Source organism: Lutra lutra, chromosome 4, assembly GCF_902655055.1.
Source record: "Lutra lutra chromosome 4, mLutLut1.2, whole genome shotgun sequence".
Taxonomy (NCBI): Eukaryota; Metazoa; Chordata; class Mammalia; order Carnivora; family Mustelidae; genus Lutra; species Lutra lutra.
In genome coordinates, this window is record NC_062281.1 from 192029441 (window position 1) to 192055118 (window position 25678).

General features: G+C 45.0%; 1 protein-coding gene across 1 annotated transcript in view; it reads left to right on the plus strand.

Annotated features, from left to right (window-relative positions):
- RERE (arginine-glutamic acid dipeptide repeats) overlaps positions 1-25678 on the plus strand; it is a 445015-nt gene that overhangs the window by 374867 nt on the left and 44470 nt on the right. The window contains 1 exon segment of the mRNA XM_047724025.1: positions 12624-12704. Within this exon segment, the coding sequence (XP_047579981.1) occupies positions 12624-12704 (81 nt within the window).

Below are 25678 nucleotides of genomic sequence, written 5' to 3' on the forward strand. Positions count from 1 at the left end.
CACTAACCACATGTGGCTGTTGAGCACCTGAAATGTATGCTAGTCCACGTTAAGACGAGCTTGAAGTATACAACATACACTGGATTTTGCAGACTGAGTAGGATAAAGAGAATGTAAAACATTTCATTAATATTTTTATATTGAGGGGTGTCTGGGTGGCTCAGTCCTTAGCCCTCTGCCTTCGCCTCAGGTCATGGTCCCCGGGTCCTGGGATCGAGCCCTACATCGGGCTCCCTGCTCAGCAGGAAGCCTGCTTCTCCCTCTCCCTCTCCCTCTCCCACTTCCCCTGCTTGTGTGCCCTCTCTCGCTGTCTGTCAAATAAATAAATAAAATCTTAAAAAATTTTTTATATTGATAATGTGTTGATATTTTGGCTATATCAACTTAAATTGTATCACTAGAATTAATTTTACCCGTTTCTAAAATGCAAGTACTAGAAAATTCAAGTTACATGTTTGGGTCACATTTGTGGCTCCCAGTCAGTTTCTGTTGGGCAGCCACGGATCTAGACTCTTTAGTTTTAATTTTCGCAAAAGGCTTCCTCATTAAAGATCTCTACTTCTTTTTTTCCCTTTAACTTACAGACAAGCCACATTTCTTTTTTGAGTTTCCTCTTCCTCCTGTGCTGAGCTCTACTTTTTTTAATGACTTATTTATGAGCCACTTTACAGGGACATTTATGTGGAAATTTTATGGTGGTATTGCAGGGAGAGAGGAGCCTCTGATGCGTATTTGGGTTCTGTTATTAGTGTTGGGTTATTTTTAATTTGGGCATAGTTGGGCAGCCGTAATTGGCAAGAGGTATTTAGTTGGTATTTCTACATCTGTTAATGCTGCTGCCTAACTACGCAGTTCTCATTTGACTTGAAAGTGCATTGAAGCATTCTGATAGTCACCCAGTGGCCGTGCTTTGTTAGGCCTGAAATAACGACGGGACTTCCATATACTCAACGTAATCATCTAGACTCAGAGGAGCATATAGACAAAGCTGTATGGTCTGGCTCAGTGGTCTTTGCTAGTGAGCTCAGTTGCTATGTAAACCATCCAACATGAGGTCGTTTTCCCATGGGGCATGTGGTCTTTGAATGGAGAAGTGGAATACTGACTTCACTTCGACACTTGACATTTGAGCCCACCTGGGAAGGGTTTAACTAACACAGTTGTGTTGAAAAGAAAATCACTGGCTTCACTCTGGGTGCCAAGCTGGCATCACAGAATGGGATGGTGTGGTTTCTGTAGTGGGGCCTGAACATTTGAATGCACAGGAAAGTTGGTGTCAAATCATTTGGTAGGTAGTAATTAGAGAGTTAGAAACTTAACAGTGAACACTGATCAGGAGGCATTGAGTCAAGCTGGAGAGCAGGTGGGCTGGGAAATCAAATAATGTTATGGGAAGACCAAACCAGCTCACCTGCAGATACATTCATTTATTAATTCAACCAGTGGTTGTTGATCACCTGTGGTTTGTGTCAGGTGCTGTTCTAGGTGCTAGGGATATAGTAGTGGACAGATTTTCTTATGTATTCAGGATCCTATATATTATGTCATATCCTATGGCAATAAGAGCTATGTGTTAAATCAATAAGATTATACAGAATGATAAGGCATGCAGATCATTTTAGGGAGTCTAATTAGAAAATAGTTTACTGGCTCATTTAATTAATTAATAGTCAACTGACATGGAGGCTAAAGTTTTTTGTGGTTTTTAATGAATCTTATAGTGGTTTCCTGTTCCTGCATAACAGATTACCCCAACAATAAAAATGACCTCAACTTAAAACATCAGTGACCATTTATTATCTGTCACAGTTTCTGTGGGATCAAAATTTAGGAATGGCTCAGCTGTGTGGTTCTGGCTTGGGGGACTTTCATGAGGTTGCTGGTGGATGGGGTCGGAGTCATCTTGAAGTTTCTTTGACTCATGAGTCTGGGTGAGAAGGACTCAAATGGCCAAGGGCTGGAACAGCTGGAAGTTCTGAGACATCCCTCTCTGTCCCTGTGTGGTCTCTGTAGCACAGTGGCTTCAAGACCGCTGGACTCCTTAATATGGTGGCTCAGGGCTCCAAAGACATGTGCCTGGAGAGGGAGAGCCGGGTAGAAGCTGTGTAGCTTTTTTTATGACCTAGCTTCATGTTACCCAGTGTCACTTCTGTTATATTCGTCAAGCCAGTTTGAAAGGTCCACCCAGGGTCAGGGATAGAGACAGAGACCCACTCCTCAGTGGAGGGAGGAGTGTTTTCATCACTCCATAAAAGCAGCATGTGGGATGGGAGAGAGATACAGTTTGTCGCAAATACAAGGCCTTGTGGGTATGTGTGTTTTAGTTTGTTTTGTTTTAAACAGTATGTGATCCTTGTCTGTAAAATGAGAGTTTTGACGTGGTTAGATGCTCTACAGCTTCCTTCCAACTTCAGCGTTCTCTGCTTGTGCTCTTGTTATAGACGTGGCAGGGAGTGAGGGCTGACTTACCAGCTGCCCAGCTTTTGGAGCTGTTTCTGGGGCATGTGAGCAGGAGTCAGCTGGGGAGGTAAGGGGTCTGCTGGACTCCTCCCACTGGCCTCAAATAATTTCGGACCTGGCACTTCATTTCCCCTTTATGTTCTGTTTCTGTAGCTAATCTTACGGGGGCAGGGTTATATAAAATAGTGATTGGAACCAGGAGCTGCCCATGATCATGATACTCAAGAATGAAGGAAGGTGGAAGGACCAGGGCAGAATTATGTTAGACCTACCTTCCCCCATTCTTGTTCCTGTACTCTTTGGGCTTTGGAGGATTAGAAAGGAAAGGAAAAGAACAAAAAAGAGAATGTCTCTGTGACAGCTTAGCAACTGCCATATTTGATCCTAGAGAAGACTTCTCTTAGAAATGGACAGGCCCAGATTTGGGTTTCTGTCGTAAGTACCATCAAATCTTTTGGGACGAGGCAGGGAAATAGGTCTTTTGTTGTTGTTGTTGTTGTTGTTGTTAAAGTGAGAATTAATTAACTAATTAATTAATTTGCATGAGCATGCACACCAGTGGGGGGAGGAGCAGAGGGAGAGAATCCCAAGCAGACTCCCTGCTGATCACAGAACCCAACACAGGGCTCAGTCTCATGACCCACGAGATCATGGCCTGAGTCGAAACCAGGAGTTGGATGCTTCATCAACTGAGACACCCAGGTTCCCCTAAAACTAGAGTTTATTTAATGTTAAACATATCTTCGACTAGTCTTCTGAATTTCCAAGTAAGGCAGTTGAGAAGACATGCCCTGCATTAACAGGGTCTTATTTTGGAGAATTTAGCTCTCGTCTGTGTAGGAGAGAGGCTGCCTACCTCACTGCGACTCCCAGTGGTCGAGAACTAGAGGCACTGACTGTTGAGGCTTTACAGGTGGCAGAAGGCCCAAAGGCTCCTCTTATACAGAAGTGCTCGGAAACCCGAAAGAAGGATGGTGACTTTCATAAGCGATGGAGTTACCAAGTGGCAGAGCCATGTACTCTAAGCTAAGCTGTTTTGTGAGAAAATGTTTAACATGGCTATACAGCATATGATCTCTTTTGTTTCAAAAAGCAAGTATTACTATATGTAACATTTCTTTTAGGGTCTTTCTTTTTTTTTTTTTTTTTTAAGTACAATACCCTTTAGTTCCTTTGCCATAAGTAGACACAATAGAATGTTTTCTGCATCTAGATTCTAAGCAGTTAATCCAATTTTGAGACCTCATTTTTACTTCTCCATCCTTTCTGCGTTAGTATGGATTGGGACAGGATGCTTAATTTACATGAACCTCAGCTTCCTCATCTCTAGAATGGCCCCAGTGGCACCTCTCTTGGAGAGCATACGGAGGAGGATGTGGTCCGAGACCCATCAGTGTCCACACTGAGATTGTGGAACCCTGAGTCTGTGGGAGATGTTACTCTAAGGAGAAAGTTCAGGTGTGAGCCCGAGGTGGGGAATGTCAGATGTGGAGAGAGATTTGAGAGTCATCATAGAAATGTAATTACTGTTTTACATTGTTGTCTTGTTGGCTGTTCTTAAACTACAGCTGGCCCGTGAGCAACACAGGTTTAAACTGCACTGGTTCACTTACACATGGGCTTTTTTGAAATAGAGCACAATAAATGTATTTCTTCTTCCTTACCATTTTCTCTTTTTCCTTTTGATCATTATTATTTTATTTTTGAAATAAGCTCTACATCCAGCATGGGTCTTGAACTCACAACCCTGAGATCAAGAGTCGCATATTAACTGAGCCAGCTGTTGCCCCATCCTTATGATTTTCTTTTCTTTCTTGTTTTTTAAAGATTTTATTTATTTGAGAGAGAGAGAGAGAGGAAAAGCAGGCTCCCTGCTGAGCAGGGAGCCCAACACAGGACTTGATCCCAGGACCCCAAGATCATGACCTGAGTCAAAGGAAGATGTTTAACTGACTGAGCCACCCAGGTGCCTCCTTACGATCTTCTTAATAACATTTGCTTTCCTCTATCTTTATTGTAAGAATACAGTGAATGGTACGTGTAACATACCACATATGTGTTAGTGACCTGTTACTGGTAAGACTTCCAGTCAATAGTAGACTATCAGTACTTAGTTTTGGTGAGTCAGGAGTCATGCATAGATATTTAGCTGCTGAGGAGGGTGCCAGTGCCCTAAGCCCCACATTGTTCAAGGGTCAACTGTAACAAGTTTAATGAAACTATAAACTATCCTGGAATAATGCTAGTTAAGTTCAGAGTGTACTTCCAAAGTGGGATGAGAAGTTGGGAGCACATACAGGAACCCTTAGAAATGCCCGCCATGGCTTGCTGGCATGTCTCCTCACAGGCAGATTGATGGTGATGCCATTTATTGGAGAGGTAGTGCCTTACTTCAGGTCACCATTTCATCGGTGTGTTGAATATTTAAAACCAAAAACGCAGTGCTACTTGTCGTAGCATTATTAGTGGTATATCTCCAGCAGGAAACGTGTTCGGGTGTGAGGTGATGGCAGTCTGTAACGTACAGGACCGTACTGATGACACGCAGTAGGTTCTCAGCAGCGGTTGGACAGTGAGAGCCACTGAGGAGCTGGTAGGCATCGTGCAGTACACGCGTTCGGAGAGGCCTTTGTTTCTCTCTGCTTGGCCTCGGCGCGCTCTTCTTTGACCCTACCCCGTGGAATACATCTTTGGTTTCCTTCTGCTGCTCTAACCCTTCAGAAGAGCCGTGGCTACTCCCCTTCCTCGCTGCCTGGCACAGGGTCTGGCATTTTTGTGTCTCTGGTGGGGAAAACTGAAGTTCGCTCACTTGCAGCTCTGCCTGCTCTTCAGTCCCCTGAGAACCAGTAAGTTACTAACATAAAATTTCATGCAGAAAACGGGGTAGAGCAGAAGGAGCCATTTTCACAGTGGGAATCATTTTAATACCTACAGTGTTTTCCAAACAGTTATGTAAGAGGACTGAGTAGAAATGGCTTCTCCGAAATCCTGGTGAGTCTCTGACTGTGATACACTAGTTAAAATTCACCAGAGGGAGTTAATTTGGAAAGCTCTCAGCCAGGGGTTAATGCAGAGTTATCTTTTAGCGATTTTTGTAGCACAGCCTCCTCTTCCTGCTTCTTTATCTGCTGCAGACACAGGTCAGAGCCGGCGCTGGAGATGAGCCGCGGTGGGCGTTTCCCAGGTAGATGAGAGAGATGAACACCCCTGACCCTCTGCAAGACTTACTCCCAGCCCAGTACACTTCTGGGCGCCATCCAATTTGATACGCAGAGTAATGGTGTTGAGACAGGTAGGACAGGTATTTTATGGCCAATTTAAAAGGTGAACAAATTGAGGCCAGAATAAGTTTAAGTTACTAGAATATAGCTTACATTTACCACTTAGATCGGGAGGAGACACTTAAATCTTTAAATGCAAATACAAACCAAAGATGCTTATCGCACCCCTCACCTGCACCCCGTGCTTGACTCCAGTTCTAGACCTCACCCCCTCCCTGAGTTTCCCCAGTTGTTCACATATGTCACCCTTGATAGCTCCCATTCTGGTTCAAGGATTTGCTGACATGTGGTTAGTTTCTCCATCTGTGAAATGGAGATGGTGTAGCCCCTGCCTTGTAAGGTCCTTCTGGTGCCTAGGTGAGGCCACACACTGGGAGTCCTGGAGACAGGGCCTGGCGTGTGGCTGTGACACTCAGCAGAGCCATTTCTGTTGTTGCGTAGCGTGCTGTTTCCCTACGTTCTCCTGTCACTGACATGTGACGGTAAAGATGCTTGCCCTAGTCCCACGCCGCCACCCCAGGAATGGAGAGGGTCAGCATCTGGGGAGGCCAGTGCACAGGGCTTGGGAGGCTTTGACATGGGGCAGGCACAGCAACAGCACAAGGAACTTTTGAACGTTTGCTTTATTGTAAGGGAGAGCGTTACTTCATTTGGACCCAATTATGCTTATTTTATTAATTATCTCCTGTTTAAAGTTAGTTCCTATTAATTATATCCTGTTTATCGGGTACCTGGGTGGCTCAGTGGGTTAAATCCCTGCCTTTGGCTCAGGTCATGATCTCAGGGTCTTGGGATCGAGTCCTGCATCAGGCTCTCTGCTCAGTGGGAAGCCTGCTTCTCCCCCGCACCCCCCACCCCCCACCACCACCTGCCTCTCTGCCTACTTGTGATGTGTGTGTGTGTGAAATAAATAAATAAATAATCTTTAAAAAGATTATATCCTGTTTATCAGAATTTCCTTTATGGTACAGGGAGCAGACGAGATCCCAGGACTTCTGAGTTTAGGTGTCCTATTCTCCCATTCTACTGAGAATGAGATATAGAGTTTTGCCTTGCAGATTCTGTTAAAAGTGCTATGTTCCGGTAACTCACTTTTTAAAGCCAGGAGTTAAATGGTCTCTACTAGAAATTATAGGTAGGTAACTCCTAATGGTGATATAAAGTTTCAGCTCAATAATAGAAAACTATGGCAATTTGTCTATAAACTGGAGAATAATTATATAACATGATAGAGGTGCCAGTTATCATTACAGTGGGAGTCATAGTACAGCATATAAATTAATCAAATTAACATGTGCACCTTAAATATATATGTCAAAATATATTTCTTTTTTTAGAAAAAGATTTTATTCCTTAGAGAGTGCATGCACATACAGGAGTCGGGCGAGGAGCAGAGGGAAAGGGAGAAGCAGACTCCCCGCTGAGCAGGGAGACCAACAAGGGGCTCCATCCCAGGACCCGGGATCATGACCTGAGCCAAAGGCAGATGTTTAACCGACTGAGCCACCCAGAGCCCCTCAAAGTGTATTTCAATAAATAAAATAAAAACTGGAGCACAGTTGCAAACTAAGTTGTAAAACAAAGCGAAGGACAGCGTCCTTGCCGTAAATAAATTTATATTTGGATCTCATCTGGCTTTGGCGTCCAGAAATAGAAAAGGACTTGTTTTGTGCTCCTGGGGAACACACAGGTTGAATGGAAATAAATAGCGCCGGAGAAGCAAGTGCCGACACCCCAAGACCCTGAGCTCGTGCGTCTGAGTGCGGCTGGATGGCAGGCCTGTGGAGTGTCAGAGGCAGGGCTGCTGGGCTCTGGGAGCCGTGACTGAGGCAAAGTTACTGCCTCAGTAATGAACAGTCTTCTTTCTCCTCCCCCCGGCATGCTAGCATTCTAGTATCTGTGCACTGCCAGGGACAGAAAAACTAATGGACACAGAAGTAATTCACAAGGGCTTGGATTTCAGCACTGGACATGCGGAATTTCAGTTCAGCTACTCAAAGGCTATTAAGAAACAGACTGTGTCTATGAATTTGCATTTAGAAGCGTATAGTACCTGCCTGTTTTTAAGTCAGTAGCGTTAATTATTAAAGTCTGAAAACCTTCAAGGTCTCATTTGAAGAGAGATGAATTAATAGAGGGAAAGGAGCCTAAGGCCTCAGAAACCCACTTAACATACTGACCTATTCTCATCATTGACTGCTCTGAGTGGGTTGGCTTTGTTTCGATTTTAAAGGCTACTCTACATTTCTGGTAAACCACAAGCTAAGGCTGGTCTCTGAGAAGCAGATGTTTTGCCAGTTTTGAGGCCTTGTGGCTTTCCATAGAGAAGTAACAGTACAGGCCACATGAAGCTTTTACTTCCTTTTTTTCTTTTTCTTTTTCTTTTTCTTTTTTTTTTTTTTTTTTTTTTCAAGTAGGACGAATGGTGCTTTTGCACTTGGTAGCACAGTCATTGATACACATTGACATTGATGGTCTTTGTTCACCACCAGATTTCGAATTCATATCTCTGGAAGTAGTTAGTTTGAAATGTCTCTGAGACATTCAAGCAAGTGTTCCCGCTGGACCTGAACCACAGATGTAGCCTTAGATGTAGTAAGGACAATCTTGGGTGATACTGAAAGCCAAGGAAGCAGTAGAGATCACATTGGGAGGGGGTTTGGAGAACAGAAGGCCTAGAACAAAGCCTCGAGAAGAGCTCTAACATGTACAAGTTGAGTAAAGAATCAAGACTGTTGATAGGAGGAAAATCAGCAGAGTTTGGTGCCGTGGAGCTGAGCAGGTCACCTCTGTTGTTAGAGTTCAAGATGTATTCTTTGGCTTTTACCAGTCCCTTTCTACCCTGACCACCCAAGCCCAGGCCCTTGTCATCTCATGCTTGTTTCACTTCTGCATCCCAAACCAGGGAGCTCCAACTGCCTAATGCTATAGCTATGGAGGCAAAATGATTGAAGATACACTTCTTGTCTTCTCAGGGCTTACAGACTCCATGCGTACGTGAGGCCTTATACAAATAAACAATGCCAAGTGAATGGGATGGAATGGTCAGGGAAGTTTTATGTCGGGGCGGGGGGAGGGATTTGAGCTTGGGTTTGAGGTAAACTGAAAGTACCTTGGGTAGACTGTGGAGAGGAGTAGAAAAGATGTCCCAGAGTCTAGAGTTCAGCAAAGGGTGCAGCGGGCCAGTTGCCATTACTGGACATCTGATTGGAAATGTAGGCAGAGACAGGATCCTAGGGGTCTTGAGTTAAGGGCTAAGGGGCGTAAACATCATTCTGAAGAGGCCAAGGAGCTCTTTTCAAGTTGGGGTTTGAGGCAAGACAGTATGGGACTCATGATGACGTGTGGTTTGGAAATATTCCTTGGTAGAGGCTTATACATAGCTGGATGGGGGTGATGGGCTAATATTGTAGCTACTAGGAGAGAGAGATAAGGGCTTGGCCTGAGACTAGCATCAGAATGGGTAAGAAAGGAGGGCTTTGAAAGACCTTTCTTAGGAAGAATGCTGAGGGCTTGGTGATGTGGTTGGGGCCAGCAGGAAAGGGCAGAGTCACAGGTAATGGTACAGTGACCAAAAACAGCTCCCTCTATAGACACTTATCTCCATTTTACTGAGAGAGTGGCACTGCAGGAATTGGAATTTGGACCCTGGGTTTGTATTCTGTCCTTGCTCTGAAGAGTTAGGTGACCTTGGTCTGGCTGCTTAACCATCTGTGCCTCAGCTTTCTTGTCTGGAAAATGCAGATAGTACTAGTAGTACTTCTAGGTTGTAAGGGTTTTGGATTAATGTATGTGAGGTTCCTAGCATATAGTAGGTACTTAATAACCACTAGTTGAGTGGATTATATTTGGTGATTACATCATAATAAGTCGAAGAATCGGGACGTGAACTCAAGTTTTCCCAAATCTGACACATTACCCTGATGTTTCAGACTTATCCTCTCTAAGCTGCTGCCTTCATTGTGCCAACCACCCCCCCACCATGAGTCTATTGCATATCCTTTGGCATCAAGCTTACATTCAGATTACATAGTCCTGGCATTCCACCATCTGAGTCATGCCAGATCACCCACCTCAACTTTATATAGCCCCCTGCACCCAGAACCCGCTTCCCATTCTCCACCTCTGTGTTTCGTGGAGGGTCTTCCCACCCCCCTCCACCTCTGTAAATGCTGTTGGTTCTTCGTGGTCTGGCCTGTCTCGCTGCCTTGGTGAAGGTATCCTGGACTATGACCCTCCATCCCTCTTCCTGGCTCCCCTGCTGCACTGATGAGTTAGTTACACTTCACTACTTATGCTTGGCTGAATGAAGTCTCAGATTGTTCTATAATGACCTCACACACATTTATCTTACCTTATGAAAATGAATCACAGTTTTAATAAAGGTCTATGGCTGTCCCCTAAAAAAAATTCCTCCCAGTGCTGTATGCTCAGTAATTACTTAAAGAGCAAATTAAGAAGCTGATAGCTGAGGTAGAGTTCTGGCCCGCTTCTCACACCTGGGTTAGTTATCTCACCAGCCTCCTTCTTAACTAGTCTCTGTGCATTGCAGCCAGTTTGTCCCTAATTCGTGACGTAGGCCACACTGCCACTGGAGCAACCCTTATCCAGTCCTTCCGTGGACTGCTCGTGCTTTTTAACTGGCCTACGGTTAGGACCATGACACTTCAGCCTGGCTTAAAGGCTGTCTGCAACCTGATCTCTCCTGCCTCTTCAGTTTTATCTGCTGGCACTCCGTTCTGTATACCCGGTCCTCCTTGCAGTTCCTAGAATGTTCTCTGTGCCCTTGCTGTCTGACTCCTCTGCTTGAAGCCCTGCTGGAGCCCACCTGGCAGGCTCGGTCTTCCTTGTCACTTCCTCTAAGACACCAGCAGAGTAAGTTGCTTCCTTCTTCTAGTCCCATTCATAGCGCTTTGTCCCTCTGCTGCCTTTCTAAGGGCCCAAAGATTGATCCCTTCACTTGCCTGCCGGACTGGAGCTCCTTGAGGGCAGGGCAGCCTTATTGCCTTGCAGCATTCCCAGAGGACACGTTCTGCACAGAGCTCAGGCTGCGTGTTGATCATGCAAGTAACAAAGGTCACTCTTCTTAAGATTAGAGGAGAGATGCTTTCTTGTGCCTTGACAGGTTTTTCCTTTGAACTATACAAATTGTATTGGAAACTGACAATGATGAGTCATATCTTAGAAAGGGGGTGAAAGCTGAAAATGCAGAACCTCCAGGAATGGAGTAGGAGGTTGCAGATCTGTCTTGCAGGCCAAGTCTGGCTGTTCACTGAATTTGCCCGACTGGTCTCAAACACCGGGAGTGGGAGGGACTCTCCTCCTGGTGGGCAGGTGATTTATTGGCTGGGAAGCTTCCGCGGTGATTTAGTTGTGAAACGGCGCCCTGCGAGGTGCAGGCTAATGCCTGGGCCGGGCGGAGCTGCCGGCCACAATCCTGGGCCGGAAGGGACCGTGAGGGTCGTCGGGGCCATCCCCCCATTTCGCAGTCTGAGGGCGGTGGGCGTGTGGCTGTCGCGCTGCTGACTCTGCCCGCCCGGAAGGAGGACTGGAGACGGAGCGGCCTGGGAAGGGTCCCGAGTGGCGGCTCGGGCCGGCTCGGGCCCCGCGGGTGCCCTGTGCTCGCGCTCACCGCGGTAGGGAGGAAGTTTCTGCGCTCTGCTGCTCGGATTTACTCCTGCTGTTCGGAGGGAGGAAACCGAGATACCAGCGCCGGGGGCCGGAGGCTCTGGCCGCGGAGCCTCAGGCTGGGGGCCAGGCGGGGACAGAGCTCGGGCCGACGGGCGGCGCGGCGATCCAGGCCGCCTTTTGCAGCCTCCCGCCGCCGCGCTGGGCTCTACGCACCGCGCTCCAGCCTCCTCCCCCGGCAGCGGCGGCCCCAGCCCCGCGCCCCCCGCGCCCCGCGCCGCGCGGCCCCGCCGCGGTCACACGCCGAGCCGCCCCGGCCGCCTCCGCCCTGCGCTTTGTGGAGCCGGAGCCGGAGCCAGAGCCGAGTGACAGGCGCGGCCTCTCGCCGCCCGGACCCTGTGTGCGGCCGGCGCGGCGTACCTGTGGCTGCCGGGCCGCCCGGCCGGGAAGTGTGGCTGGGGTTTGGCGTGCGGGACCAGGCTTCGAACCGCGAGCCCCACGCCGGGGGCTCTGAGGTGGGGGTCGGGGAGCTGGGAGCTGACCCCACGGTGCTGGGGAAGGGCTGCCTGGGAGGAATGGGACAAAGTGAAAGTCTCCGGACTGCTGGGGTGGCGGGGTGGGGGGGGGCCATGGTGGGGAGTGTGGGAAAGAAGGAAGGGGTGCTGATGATTATTTGGTGCCTTGGAGTGGCTTTTAATGACGGCGGTGGCGGGTCAGGCCAGCTGGGGTTCCGGCTCCCAGTGGGCTTCCGTGGATATCGCAGTCGTCTTGGCGAATTCCTGGGATTAACGAAAGGGCCTTTTAATCCTTCTAGGATGACCTATTGGAGAAAAGTCTCCAGGTTTGATTCCTTTTCCCTCCTTTCTGCTCAACACTCTGGGAAGCTTCGTTCTCAGGTGAAAAGCAGTTGTGCTGTTTTATTGAAACACGGAGGGTATTTGTTTGTATCTTCGTGGACCAGTGCTGAGACTGTGGCACCGAGAGCTTGCATTGCTTCTTAGCCTCAGCCCGGGGATGTGCTTCTCCCAAACCTGTCTGGTGTGTGCCATTGGGGTTCTGATGGCGGCTGTCCAGGGCCTGCCCTGGCAGGGGGTCCCAGCTCTACTGCTGAAATTGTCTCCCAGCCTAGTCAGTATTCCCTAGCTCAGACTTTTTTGTGGTTGTTATTCTGCTGATTGCAGATATCTTTGCTTTGCTGACATCCTGTTTTGGTTTTGGTTTTTACATCCCATTTGTTGTTTCTTTTTATCACAGAAACGCTTCGTTAAGGGGCTCAGGCAGTACGGCAAGAACTTCTTCAGAATTAGGAAGGAGCTGCTTCCCAATAAGGAAACAGTGAGTACAACTGGACTTTATGTAACTTGATTTTTTTCCCCCCCTCTTTGCCCCTGCTGCTTCTCTGCACTTGATCTTACGAAATGGTTTCCTTTAACCCGGTGCTGTGCTCAGACTCTGCCTGGCCTCTAGGATCTTCTTCATTTTACTTCCTTTACTTTTAGTTTTAGCTCCTGATTTTAGATAGCAAAGTGACAGATTATGCTTATCCCCCACAAAGAAAGTTAATTCCCCTGTAAGAACAGAAAGGTCTTTGACAACAGAGGGTTAGTTGAGGGTTGTCTGGGGTGTTGAGCCATTAACATCTAATTGTAAATATAGTGGCTGAAACAGGAAATGTCATTTACCACCAATTGGATTTGGTTATTGACAGAAGTCATCAACCAAGCAATAGAATGAAGAGATCTGTGGCTTACTAGACTTTGAATTCTCTGGGGACTTTTTCTTTCTTTAATGTTGCTTACTTTTGAAGAGTAGTTTTAACTCTTTAATTTTCCAGCCTTAAAAGTTTACACTTTTCAGGCTGTCTGGTTGTCTTAGTTGGAGGAGCATGAGACTCTTGATCTCGGGGTCATGAGTTCAAGCCCCACGTTGGGTTTAGAGATTATCTAAATAAATAAATAATTTTAAATAAAAGTTTGTACTTTTCATTGGACAGACAGATACACAAGGATTCTTATAAATTTCTTAAATGAGTGTCTTACAAATTCCTTTGATATTTCACAAAGCTGAAATCCCATATTTTGCTAAACTTGGGGTAGAAGGGTTTGCTGAGGAAAGTTCAGGGTAGGGTTATATGCAGATAATACTTGCAGGGGATTCAGTCACATTTACCTGAATTCCCTCCAGGTGGAATTGGAGGGGTGTGGAGAGTTCTTCTGACTGAGCTGGGGGATGGGGAGGCTGGGAATGGAGTGGGACCGACCATGTCCTAATGTCTCTGGCCTCTGCAGAGCCTAGTTACTGGAAGTGCTTCTTGGGCCTTGGGGATGGAGGGCAAATATCTAGACATGGAGCTGCTTTCATTCCACCCCCAACCGCCCTGAGTGGAAGGAGGAAACGGAGAATATCCATTATAGAAGGAGCTAGGTGGTTTTGGTTTGGTTTGGTTTTTAATTTTCTAATTGGGTGTTGTTGATTGATTTCCTCTCATTCAATTTGGATTCTTTTATTCTGAGTTGGTTCTTTTTTCTCTTCTTCTCTTTTCAATGAACTGTTTGTTTGTAGACACCTTTTCCGTGTGGTACTTTATGTGAACAGCAGTAACTCATAATAGGGAAGAAAGGTTCTGAGAGTTCAAGTATATCCTTATATAAATCAGTGGTTTGCATCAACCAGTCATACTTACATTAAACTTTCAATATTTATTATACATCTAAATATGCTAAGATCATTTTGAGAATGGTTAAAAAAAAAAGAAGGAACTGTTGCTAGACATTAAGATAAAATATATGCTGTAATTGATCTATATAATCAACTTTTTTTTCTTGGGGGGGGGGGTCCTTCCCAGAACCCATTGGAAAGAGGTATTTAATGTGGAACAGTGAAAGAAATACTGTTAAGTTTTCTGAGGATTTCAGTTATTTGAAGTTTGATATGTACTTTTTATAAAACTAAAATGCTTTACCCAAGTGAAGGAATTTTGGTTTGGCCAAATTCGAATGAAAGTGAGATCCATGAGTAGATGTGGTCTGATGTAACCTCTTGGCTCCAGTTTTCTCTCTCCCTGTGCTCTGCTAGAAGTTGCAAACCATGAAGAATTTGATACAAGATATGGCTTGACAATTGTTTATCTTTCTGTTTTAAAAAATAAACTTATAGTAGTTTATTTTTTAGTTAGATAATAGTTAGATTAAGTGTCGAATCTAAAATCTACTGTCCAGCATTTGGGAAGTGCCAGGCAATTTTATCTAGTGTTTTTATCTCTTTAGTGGAAAACAGATCTGAATAACTTTTAGCCTAGGTAAGGGCCTTCTAATCCTTTTTTCCCCTTGCTCTTGATAATGTCTGACTCATTTAGTAGTGTTTCCTCACCCACAGAGAAGTCGCTGCTCTACCAGCCTTTTGAGCTGGTTCTCCAGTCTTTTCTAGGCATCTCTGTCCTGAGACCCTTCCTTCCCCATCACTGCCATCCCTGTTTTCCAGCCATGTTGTTTCTCTCCTCAGTTCTCCTCTGGTACCCAGCAGCCTTCCTGTTTCCAGCCTCTTTCATCAGGGCACGACATGGGCGCTACCAGGAGAGTTGTTGGCAGCACTGGAGGGTTTATTAAGGCTGACGCTGGCTAAACGTTCCTAGTGTCCTGCCATCTTTTGCCTAGAATTGGGGGAGTTTGATGGTAGGGTAAATCTGTAGTATTCTAATCATGTGAGAGAGAGGGGCAGTCATTTTATATTTTCCTTAGTTATCAACATAACCAAGCTAATCATTCACAACTGCTAGGGTGGGGAGGGCAAAGGTTATTTTTCATTTTTGCTGCAGAAAATGAGAAAATCTGCAGGAACTAGTGTCCTTAGTTCAGAATTTCCTTGGTAGTAGAAAGCTTCATATGGTCATGCCTTTTTTTATATCAGATTCCTCTAATCTAGATACTTCCCACATTCTCTTCTATTTACCACAATTATTAACTCATTTATTTGCTATTCACAACTGACTTGAAACTTCAGAAGGGTATCAGCATCCAAAAGAACACGCCCAACTGGGCATGGCGTGAGGGTCACCAGACCTGTGTTCTATTCCTGGCCTTACCAGTAACTATAGTACTTGACGACCTCTTCTAACTGTGCACTGTGCTTTGAGCTGTTCATTGGGAAGTTCAGGTCAAATCCTGACAAGGACTGGAGAATTACCTACTCTAGAATGGTGTTTCTGGGGGTTGGGGGAGTGGGTAACAAGGTGATGGGAATTGAGGGCACATGTGATTTGCAGTGGGTGTTATATGTAACAGTCCTTGAACACTACATCAAAAACGGGTGATGTACTGCTATACAGTGGCTAACTGAACATAGTAATAAAAAAATAAAATAAATAAAAAATAAAATGGTATTTCTTTGTGTCGGGATTTTATAGATGCCACAGTCTTTATGAAATATTTGTACACCTTTGGCTGTTGTGTAAAATAGGGTGATCATTCTACCCTCTAGAATTGTTTCGAGAATTTAAGTAAGCTAATGATGCAGAGTGTATAAAAACACTTGAAGATGACAGTTCTTCCCATCCACCCTGAATACTTTTAGCCTGGGTAAGGGTCCTAGCTACCTGAAGTAGCTCAATGCTGTGGAAGGTACGGAATTATTTTCCGCTTGTAAACATACCAGTCCTGTATGAAAAGAAATGACCTGTCCCTTATAGTCTGTCTTGGGAAAACCCCTATCCGTTGAAAAGCTGGGAGGGGTGAAGGGTGGCGCCTGGTTTAAAGGGTGCGTTTCCTCTGTCTCGGGAGTTGTGTTGAGGAGACTTGCATCCTCACTCCAGCACTGAGTGCGATTTTGCAGACAGAGGTTGCTGGTGGGCATGGACATAAACAGCTTTCCTAGTTCTTTAGGCTTCTGGTGTTTATTATACAAGAGCTAAATCTGGCTTTTCTCTGAGAACAGTGGCTGTGATTGTGGAAAACCAACTATTTATAGAAGTTTAGTTGAGTGGGTATTACAGGTTAACCTCAGGGTGCCCAAGAGAATAACTAAGTCAGATATTTTAGTATGATGGTTGTGCAGATATCCTGAGTTACTGCCTTTCTCCCTCTCTTCCTTTCTCTGTAACTGGTTACCTTCTTTAATATGTTTCTAAGATGTGTCTTTAGTGGGAAGATTATGGCAAAGGATCTTTGCTGAGCATCTCAGATTCCCCTTGGCTGTAACCTCTTCTCTCTCAAGACACTGTTTGGCCTAATCCACATCAGAGTCTTGAGGGTTAGTGTGTTTGTGTAAGTCAGAGCAAGTGTCCCAGTGGCTGAGCTTCTGAGATGAGGGCAAGTCAGGCCTCTGGGTTCCCGCTTTCAGCACTGCCACACGGTCTTTGGATCGATGAATTGTATGACCTCCTGATGCTAGGGTAGTGCTTGAGAAAATAGGACACCTAATAGAATTGAATCTTAAATCACCAGGAAGGGAACCCGTGTTGTAAATAATACAAAATATGGGCGTTCCAAAAATAATTTTTTGTTTTATTTTTACACACATTGCAGTTTTCTTCAGAATCATGAGATGATTACTCCGATGACCGTGACATGTATCTTCTTTCACAGTGAGCACATGTCTGTGTTTGAATCAGAGGCTTTCTGTGTCTGACACCTGGATGATTGTCCCTTGAATCGTGGCTGGCCTTTGTTTATAGCTCTAAGTCCTGTTATGCAGACGGCTTGGCCAGCGTCAGACTATAGACAGGAAGTGCTTGGTCAGCGACCTCAGGTGCGGCTGACATTGGCGAGAAGACAGCGTGAGCTGCCCCAGCTTGGCGGAGCTGAGAGGTGCTTCCAGCACGCTATTATTACCCTTCGGGAGGAGGTGGAAAAGGTGTGCGCCTTGACTATCTTTCTCATCTCTGTAGTTTGATTTTTAAGCACCTAGCGCAGTAGGGATGAAACTCATGTGGTTTGTAATCCCGGGTACTGGTGCATTAATATTTACTGTATTAAAAAATTCATTTTTTTTTAAGATTTTATTTATTTGTTTGAGAGAGAGACAGTGAGAGAGAGCATGAGCGAGGAGAAGGTCAGAGGGAGAAGCAGACTTCCCATGGAGCTGGGAGCCCGATGCGGGACTCGATCCCGGGACTCCGGGATCATGACCTGAGCCGAAGGCAGTCGTCCAACCAACTGAGCCACCCAGGCGTCCCTAAAAAATTCATTTTTTAACCCACTTTCCATTTTCAGAGCTAAACATTCCATATAGCTTCATTTTAAAAAGTTTTGTATACCCACCAAGCGCTGTAACGAGTGGGATGTCTATAATGAGAACCAAGGCGCCATCCGTGCCCTGCGTTGCAGCAGGAAAGGCACACCATGTGCACGCTTTCCAGGTTTGGCAATCTGTGCTAAGGCCCTTGGTGGAGGCTCAGGCCCCACAAAGTGTGCACAAGAGTCTGGGGGGTGGGGGTGCTGCTGGAAGGCTAATTGGAGGGTGTGGTGTTTGAACCTCTAAGGAAGGATATGTTTTTGGACAGGCCATGGCTGGGAGAGTGGAAGAAAAGCAGCTTTCCAGCTGTAGGAAATATCATGAGCAAAGGCATGGAGACAGGAAATTGCAAACCGTACGTACAGTATCCTGGTGGAGAGGAGGTTGCCAGCGCTGATGCGGTTGGACTCAGGCCAAAATTAGGGCCTGGAGGGAGACATGGGGACCCTGCGGTCTCCAGAGAGGACGTTCGGGGACCCATTGAGGCTTCTAAGAAGAGAAAGGAGAGGTCTCAGCTGAGCTGTGGGAGCGTTCTTAAGCAGCACAGACAAGATGTGGAGGACCAGAGAGGGGGTTCTTGTAAGAATTTGGTCTCACTGTAAGACAAAAAATGGAGAATTGAAAGTGATTTGTGGAACTGGAAATCTGTCTTTTATCTTGATTTTCTCCATTGAAAATGTGTCGTTGTTTGTTTGTTTTTTAATGGGACCAAGGGGCAGCTGGTTTTGAAGTTTTGGGTGTTTTGTTTTGTTTTTAAACTTTGGGGAGATAGTATGAAAAAAAGTACTGGAGATTTAAAATTTTAATTTGAGAAGTAATAGGAAAAACAACCACTTTTCTCAGCCCCATTTCTGGGAATGAATTCTGCTTAAATATGTACATAACTGTTGAATATTAATTGCTCATTTCTTTAGGCAAAATATCCTTTGCATAAAAGCACATTCCCCCAGCAAAGAATAACTACTATTGAGAAAGGTTTTAAGACTGAGTAATCAAGATTCTGTTAATATTAAGAGGTTAAGAATGACTCGAGCATTTAGTATGAGCATTCAGCAGGGGGTTTTATTTAACTTCAGATTAAAACCTTAGATAAACAATTTTCTAGCCTCATTAATGCTTAATCTAATGTTACATAACAACGTGTGGACTTCCTGAATATTGAGGACACAATTGTGTTACAGCCACATAATCAGAGGCCTCTGCTGCGAATGCTGGGTGCCCTCGCTGCTCCCTGGGTGCTCCTCTGGCCCGCATTCTCGCTGCACTGGAGCTTGGTCCAGCTGCAGATTCTGGGGCTTTGTGCGGCTCAGGTTGAGCCAGAATCTGCATTTTAATCAGCTCCCCAGGTGGTTTGAATACTTGGTTAAGTTCAGGAAACACTGCTGTTGACAGTAGTGCAGACTGCAGGATCTTAAACCCGTGAGTCCTAGTCATTCTTAAAACTGTGTTGCTTTTATTCTGTTCAAGTTGTAAATTACTTCACTATTAGGACTTAATTTTGCTTTTTAGATTATTACAAAGTATCTCAAACCTACTAATAGTATCTGGGCTTATTTTCATTATCAGTAATAGAATTTCTTTCTTTTTTTTTTTTTTTTTTTAATTTATTTATTTGACAGGCAGAGATCACAAGTAGGCAGAGAGGCTGAGAGAGAGAGAGGAGGAAGCAGGACCCTGGGATCATGACCCGAGCCGAAGGCAGAGGCTTTAACCCACTGAGCCACCCAGGCGCCCCTCAGTAATAGAATTTCTTAATAGAGCTTCCTTTTTCCTATCTTTCATTTTTTCCTAGGAACACAGTTGTAACTCCTGTCATATTTCATATAAAAACTGTTGTCCTCTTTCCTTGTGGCGTGTATGTGAGTCGGGCTAGCCTAGATTTTAATTTGAGTTTTTTTTTTTCTTTAAAGATTTTATTTATTTATTTGACAGAGATCATAAATAGGCAGAGAGGCCAGCACAGAGAGAGGAGGAAGCAGTCTCCCTGCTGAGCAGAGAAACCGATGTGGGGCTCGATCCCACGACCCTGGGATCATGACCTGAGCTGAAGGCAGAGGCTTTAACCCACTCAGACATCCAGGCGCTCCTTAATTTAAGTCTTTAATAGAAACCTTTTTATTTGAAAGGATGACATTCATGGGGTACCTGGCTGGCTCATTTGGTTAAGGGTCTGCCTTTGGCTCAGGTCGTGATTCCAGGGTCCTGGGATTGAGCTCTGTGCTGGACTCCCTGCTCACTGGGAAGCCTGCTTCTCCCTCTCTTCCCCACTTGTGCTCTCTCTCGCTGTCTCTGTCACTGTCTCTGTCTCTATCAAATAAATAAAATCTAAAAAAAAAGGGGGGGTGACATTCTCTTACTAATAAGATATTTACATACTATGGTGTTTTCAGGTGTTACTCTCTTTCCCTGGCACCCCCTTATATATGAAGAAGAAATATACATATTTTGAGAGGTTGGCAAGATTGGGTCCAAGGAGAGACATGTGCCATACCTTTTTTCTTAATAACTTGTCCTCAAGTAGGGGCAGATAAAGTTGAAATTTTCCATTCAAGAAGAAGTGATTACCCGATAGAAAAAGGCACTAGGTTTTGGCTGTGAATATTGTGATCCTATAGTTATTGCCATGCAGGGGGTTTGTTCCCATTAAAATTGGGCAGAAGCTTGAATCTTTTCATCGGATAGTCTAAGCTGTGTGGATATTTGGCTGGGCAGTGGTCCAGTTTTAACTAGGGTAATCTAAATGAGACTGGCTGATTCCCTTGTGTACGTGAAGCAGTTAAGAAGTTTGCATGTAAGAAATGTTTGGTGCTGATGTTGAGGGCATAAGAATGTCTTTAAAAATTAGGTGACTTTTTAAACCAAGGGCTTTGAATATTTGCTGTTCTGTCTGTAAATGTCTTAGGCCTATGCTTGGCCTTATCTTGTGTATCAGAACTGGAGGGATGGCATGCGAGTATTTTCGGTTGTGTATGACGTATTGCTTACGGACACTGCTTCCAGATGAACCACCTTGGACTTTAAAGTTACTGAACACACTGCTGCTTAACAAGGGTTGGTTACTTATTTGCTGTTGGTATTTGCTAACCCGTATTTCCAATGATGACTGGGTCTTGGTTACCTGGTGACTTTTTAGATGGAGACATTTATGACCTTTCAGCTTAAGTAGACCTCCCCCATTTTATTAGCTAGTAAAACAAGTGGAAGGTTTGAAATGGTCTTTAAGAAGACTTGTAAGCTGTGGTTACAGTGCTTGCATTCAGTGTGTTTATCCACTTGGATCTCAAATCTTATACATGGATTTTTAATTTTTTTTTTTTGCCTTCATAAGACCAGTGAACCTGTCTTAACTTTGAAAATCCAGTTTGCTGTTGTTTCAGGAATAAGTTTTAAAATTATCTGAAGTCTTTTTTTTTTTTTTTAAAGATTTTATTTATTTATTTGACAGAGAGAGATCACAAGTAGACAGAGAGGCAGGCAGAGAGAGAGAGAGAGAGGGAAGCAGGCTCCCTGCTGAGCAGAGAACCCGACACAGGGCTCGATCCCAGGACCCTGAGATCATGACCTGAGCCGAAGGCAGCGGCTTAACCCACTGAGCCACCCAGGCTCCCCAAAAATTATCTGAAGTTTTAATCCTTGAGTTCATTTCCATCATATTTGAAGTTGTGCTTTTTAGTAATACTTAGGAAAGTAGAGTAAAAATTACTTGTCTTGTTTTGAAAAGTAAAGCAAGGCCTTCACAATTCTGTCTTATGGCTGCTCCCCAGCTGGTGCCCTCCCACCCTCCCCGCCATCATAAGTTTTCTTTTCTTTCTTTCTTTTCTTTTCTTTTTTTTTTTTTTTGGTTTGTTTGTTTTTTTCCCCCGTTTTTCTGCATGTAATTTGAAAACCATTATTGTGTCATTAAAAATAGGAAAAGCGAACAAAAGAAGCCTGTCTTGGGACGCCAGAATTCTATTAAGCTAAGTTTTCTTTTTGAGATGTTTACATTTTAAATTAAGTTTCTATACTAATGACCTTCATTATTTTCTGATTTTCTGATTCTTCATGTGTCTTAAGTTCTTCTGAAGCCTCTAATTGTGGTGTCATAATTCCCAGAATTTGGCCTTACAGGTGTCTAAACCATCATCATCATTCTCCGTTGGCAAAATTGGGAATGGTTTTGGGGAACCTTTAGTACCCAAGGCCTGTGTTCTCTTTGAGGTGTCTGTGGTGGGTGAGAGAGTGCTCACCCTTGTGGAGTCCACAGTCTAGTGAAGAGGCAAGCGGGGCTTGTGTTCTTTTCTGGATGGTGCCTAAGTGACAGTCCCTGAGACTGTCCAGGGCCCAGTTACAGGGCTTGGGCGATACACTCATGAGTGCCGCACGCTCATGAGAGCCACATGAGCCCTTCCTCTCTGTGCACTGGTGGAAATTACACAAATGGCCCAACTCTTTTCTCAGAAGAATGGTATTTTGTTCTGCCCTTGAAAAATTATTCTTCATTTTGCTTTAGTCCTGGACTGTGGACGCTGCTTCCTTTTGTCTTCCATGCACACATACATGCGTGTGTGTATTTATGTAGACTATAAGGCCTTCTGAGCAAGGACTTCACTGTAATATTTCTTTATATCTCCTGTAGTGCCCAAAACAGACCCTTACTTGATATTTCTTAAAAATGAGGTGTGCGGCCCTGTATGTTCTCATACTTGCGAATGATGGGACAGAAGTATACTCTAACCATGGATAGATATATAATTATTGGTCCTAAAAGATTCAAAGTTCTCGGTGTTTGTAAGAAAAGGTTTTTCTCGTTTTTTGTTCTTCATGTTGTTTTTCATGATCTGCTTTTATGCTGTTTTAAAGACCAGTTGAAACCTGCACATCCTAGGCTTTGAATTGTGTAGCAGACAGAAAATCCTTGTTAAACTTTCCCATCTCGGGACAGTAAGAGTAGGACTGGGGGGCCACTGTGCCACATTTGGACTTTCCTGTTCCTGCTTATCATGGGCAGTAAATCAACTCTGCTGTTTGCACAGCAATTCTGTTTCCTAGATTATTTATAAGATTGAAACCCATTGTTTATTTTTCTCAGCAGGTTTATTGAGCAAGTCAAGAATAAAATATTGTCTTAAGCAGTAGAGCAAGCCATTAGCCAATTGCAGCTTGCCTTCAGAATGATTGTGTGTGTGTGTGTGTGTACTGGAGGTGAGAGCCACACAAGGTGAAATAAGATCAGGGTTGCCAGATCTCTCTGCAGCTTTGCAAGGTTCCTGTGACTGTTCATGGATTTTTTTTCCCCCCTTTTAGTCAGTTAGTGAGTCACCGTCATATGCCATTTTATTATCTTGAAAACAGTCTGGAATTCTTCTCCTTTGTCTTCTCTGTGTGAGTGAAATCCCACTGATATGTTCTGAACGATATCAAGTTAAAGTTTTTCATGTGATGCTTTGGTTCTGTACTTTCAGCTGCTGTTGTTTCTTTGTCCCCATGTGCAGGAGTTAGGATTTTTCTTAAGTTCGGCAAGAAATGGTGACTTTCACGTATTTGATTATTTTAGAGGGCTAGGACAGCATAGGTCCAACCCCCTTGATTATTGGTTTAGGCACCCGCCCCCTATGTTCAGAACTTGGTTCTCCTTCTCAAAGGTGCTGTTCTAGAAATGTGCTAATGAAATACGTGGAAGCAGGTAAGAGGTTTGTGGCCTTCAGTTGTCAAGGGAAGTGTTTAAGTTTTGGAGGGAGAATCTGGAATGTGTGGAACAATCGGAGGAATCATTGAATTCTAAAGGGAGCAGGCCCACGGAGTCTATAGACATGGCCAACTTAGGCAAAGCAAAGCAGGCAGCAAGTGAAATGGGCAAATTCTGCAGACATTCTGGAGAAGGTGGGGTAGAAAACAAAACAAAACTTTTATTTTTTTTAATTAAAAAAATTTTTTTTAAGATTTCATTTATTTATTTGACAGACAGAGATCACGAGTAGGCAGAGAGGCAGGCAGAGAGAGGGGGGAGAAACAGGGTCCCCGTCAAGCAGAGAGCCTGATGCGGGGCTCAATCCCAGGACCCTGGGATCATGACCAGAGCCAAAGGCAGACGCTTAACCCACTGAGCCACCCAGGCACCCCTAAAAAAAAAAAAATTTTTTTTAAGATGTTATTTGAGAGAGAGAGAGAGCACGAGAAGGGGGAGGGTCAGAGGGAGAAGCAGACTCTCCACTGAGCAGGGAGCCCGATGAAGAATGGATGCGGGTCTCCATCCCAGGACTCCAGGATCATGACCTGAGCCTAAGGCAGTCGCTTAACCAACTGAGCCACCCAGGCGCCCAAACGAAATTTTTTTTTTTTTTAAGATTTTATTTATTTTATTTGACAGATAGAGATCACAAGTAGGCAGAGAGGCAGGCAGAGAGAGAGAGAGGAGGAAGCAGGCTCCCTGCCGAGCAGAGAGCCTGATGCGGGGCTCGATCCCAGGACCCTGGGATCATGACCTGAGCCGAAGGCAGAGGCTTTAATCCACTGAGCCACCCAGGCGCCCCCCAAATGAAATTTTTAAAAAGAAATTTTTAAATTTGCTTTGTCCTGTGGATTGAATTTGCTTATCAAAGCGTGAAGCTCAGGGTGCATGGGCGGCTTATTTGTTTAAGTGGCTGCTTTCCTTTCAGGTCATGATCCCAGGGTCCTGGGATGGAGCCCCACATCGGACTCCGGGCTCTATGGGCAGCCTGCTTCTCCCTCTCCCATCGCTTGTGCTCTCTAACACATGTGTTCTCCCTCTCTCCCAAATAAATAAATGCAATATTTTTTAAAAGAAAAGACTTGAAGTTCTTGGGGCACTTGGGTGGCTTAGTTGGTTGATGTCTGGCTCTAGATTTCGGCTCAGGTCATGATCTCAAGGTCATGGGATCGAGCCCCATATTGGGCTCTGTGCTCAGTATTGAGCCTGCTTGTCCCTCTCCCTCTCCCTGTCCTCCTTCCCCTGCTTGTGTATGTGTGCTCACTCTCTTACAGTCTCTCTCTCTCTCTCAAATATATAAATTTTTTTTTTTTTAAAGATTTTATTTATTTATTTGTCATAGAGAGAGAAGCGAGAGTGAGCACAGGCAGACAGAGTGGCAGGCAGAGGCAGAGGGAGAAGCAAGCTCCCTGCCAAGCAAGGAGCCCGATGTGGGACTCGATCCCAGGATGCCGGGATCATGACCTGAGCCGAAGGCAGCTGCTTAACCAACTGAGCCACCCAGGCGTCCCTCAAATATATAAAATTTTTAAAGATTGACGCTCTTTATTCTTCTGAGCGTGTCAGCCTATCAGGTGACTCAGGAAAATAGTCCATGCGCTTCCCTAACAGGTTATATATGAGGTTTATCAGACGGTTGGGCAGAATAATACCGTCAGAGCATGGAATGCTTCTTACGTAGTCACCTTATATTTATATTAAACTGTGTATGTTTATACCTTGGACTGTGCATCCGTTTGTCCGGTATGTGTGTCTTGGACTGAAGCTAAAGCACTGTTTCCTTTGGTGCTGTATTCTGTTCTCATTATCGACAGCCCAAATGCTAACACACCTTACCAGCCATGCCTATAAATACTTTCATTTTTTATAAAATTTTCCTAGAAATCAGTGATAGGATGTTAAATAGTGTGAATATAGAAATTTACAGTTTATTCCTAATGGCCGTCTGTCAGCGAGCACTTGCAGAGCTGCCAGAGTGCAATGGGAAGGTGAGGTGTGACTGCACCCCTGGGGGTCTCTCCCACTGTTCGGTTACCACGGGGGGGGGGGGGTGTCGGCAGGAACCTGCGTGTCAAAGTATGGGGCACCGACGCTGAGCGGCGATGCGAGCCCCAGGACCTGGAGATGGTGGCTGAAGGAGCATCTTGGAAAATGTGTGGTTGGGCCTGGAGGTGAGGTGAAGGGTTGAGTGCTTTAAAGGAATGCCTTGCCAGAGAACGTCTGTGAAGTGTCCTCAAAGAATTCCCTCACCCCCGACCCCTGGGCAGCGCGCCTTCAGAGCCGCTGCCCTGCTGCTCCTGCGGTCCTGGGGACACGGATCCCATTCCAGGGGACCATGGTGGTTCGGGACTGCTCCCTCGCTTCAGATGTC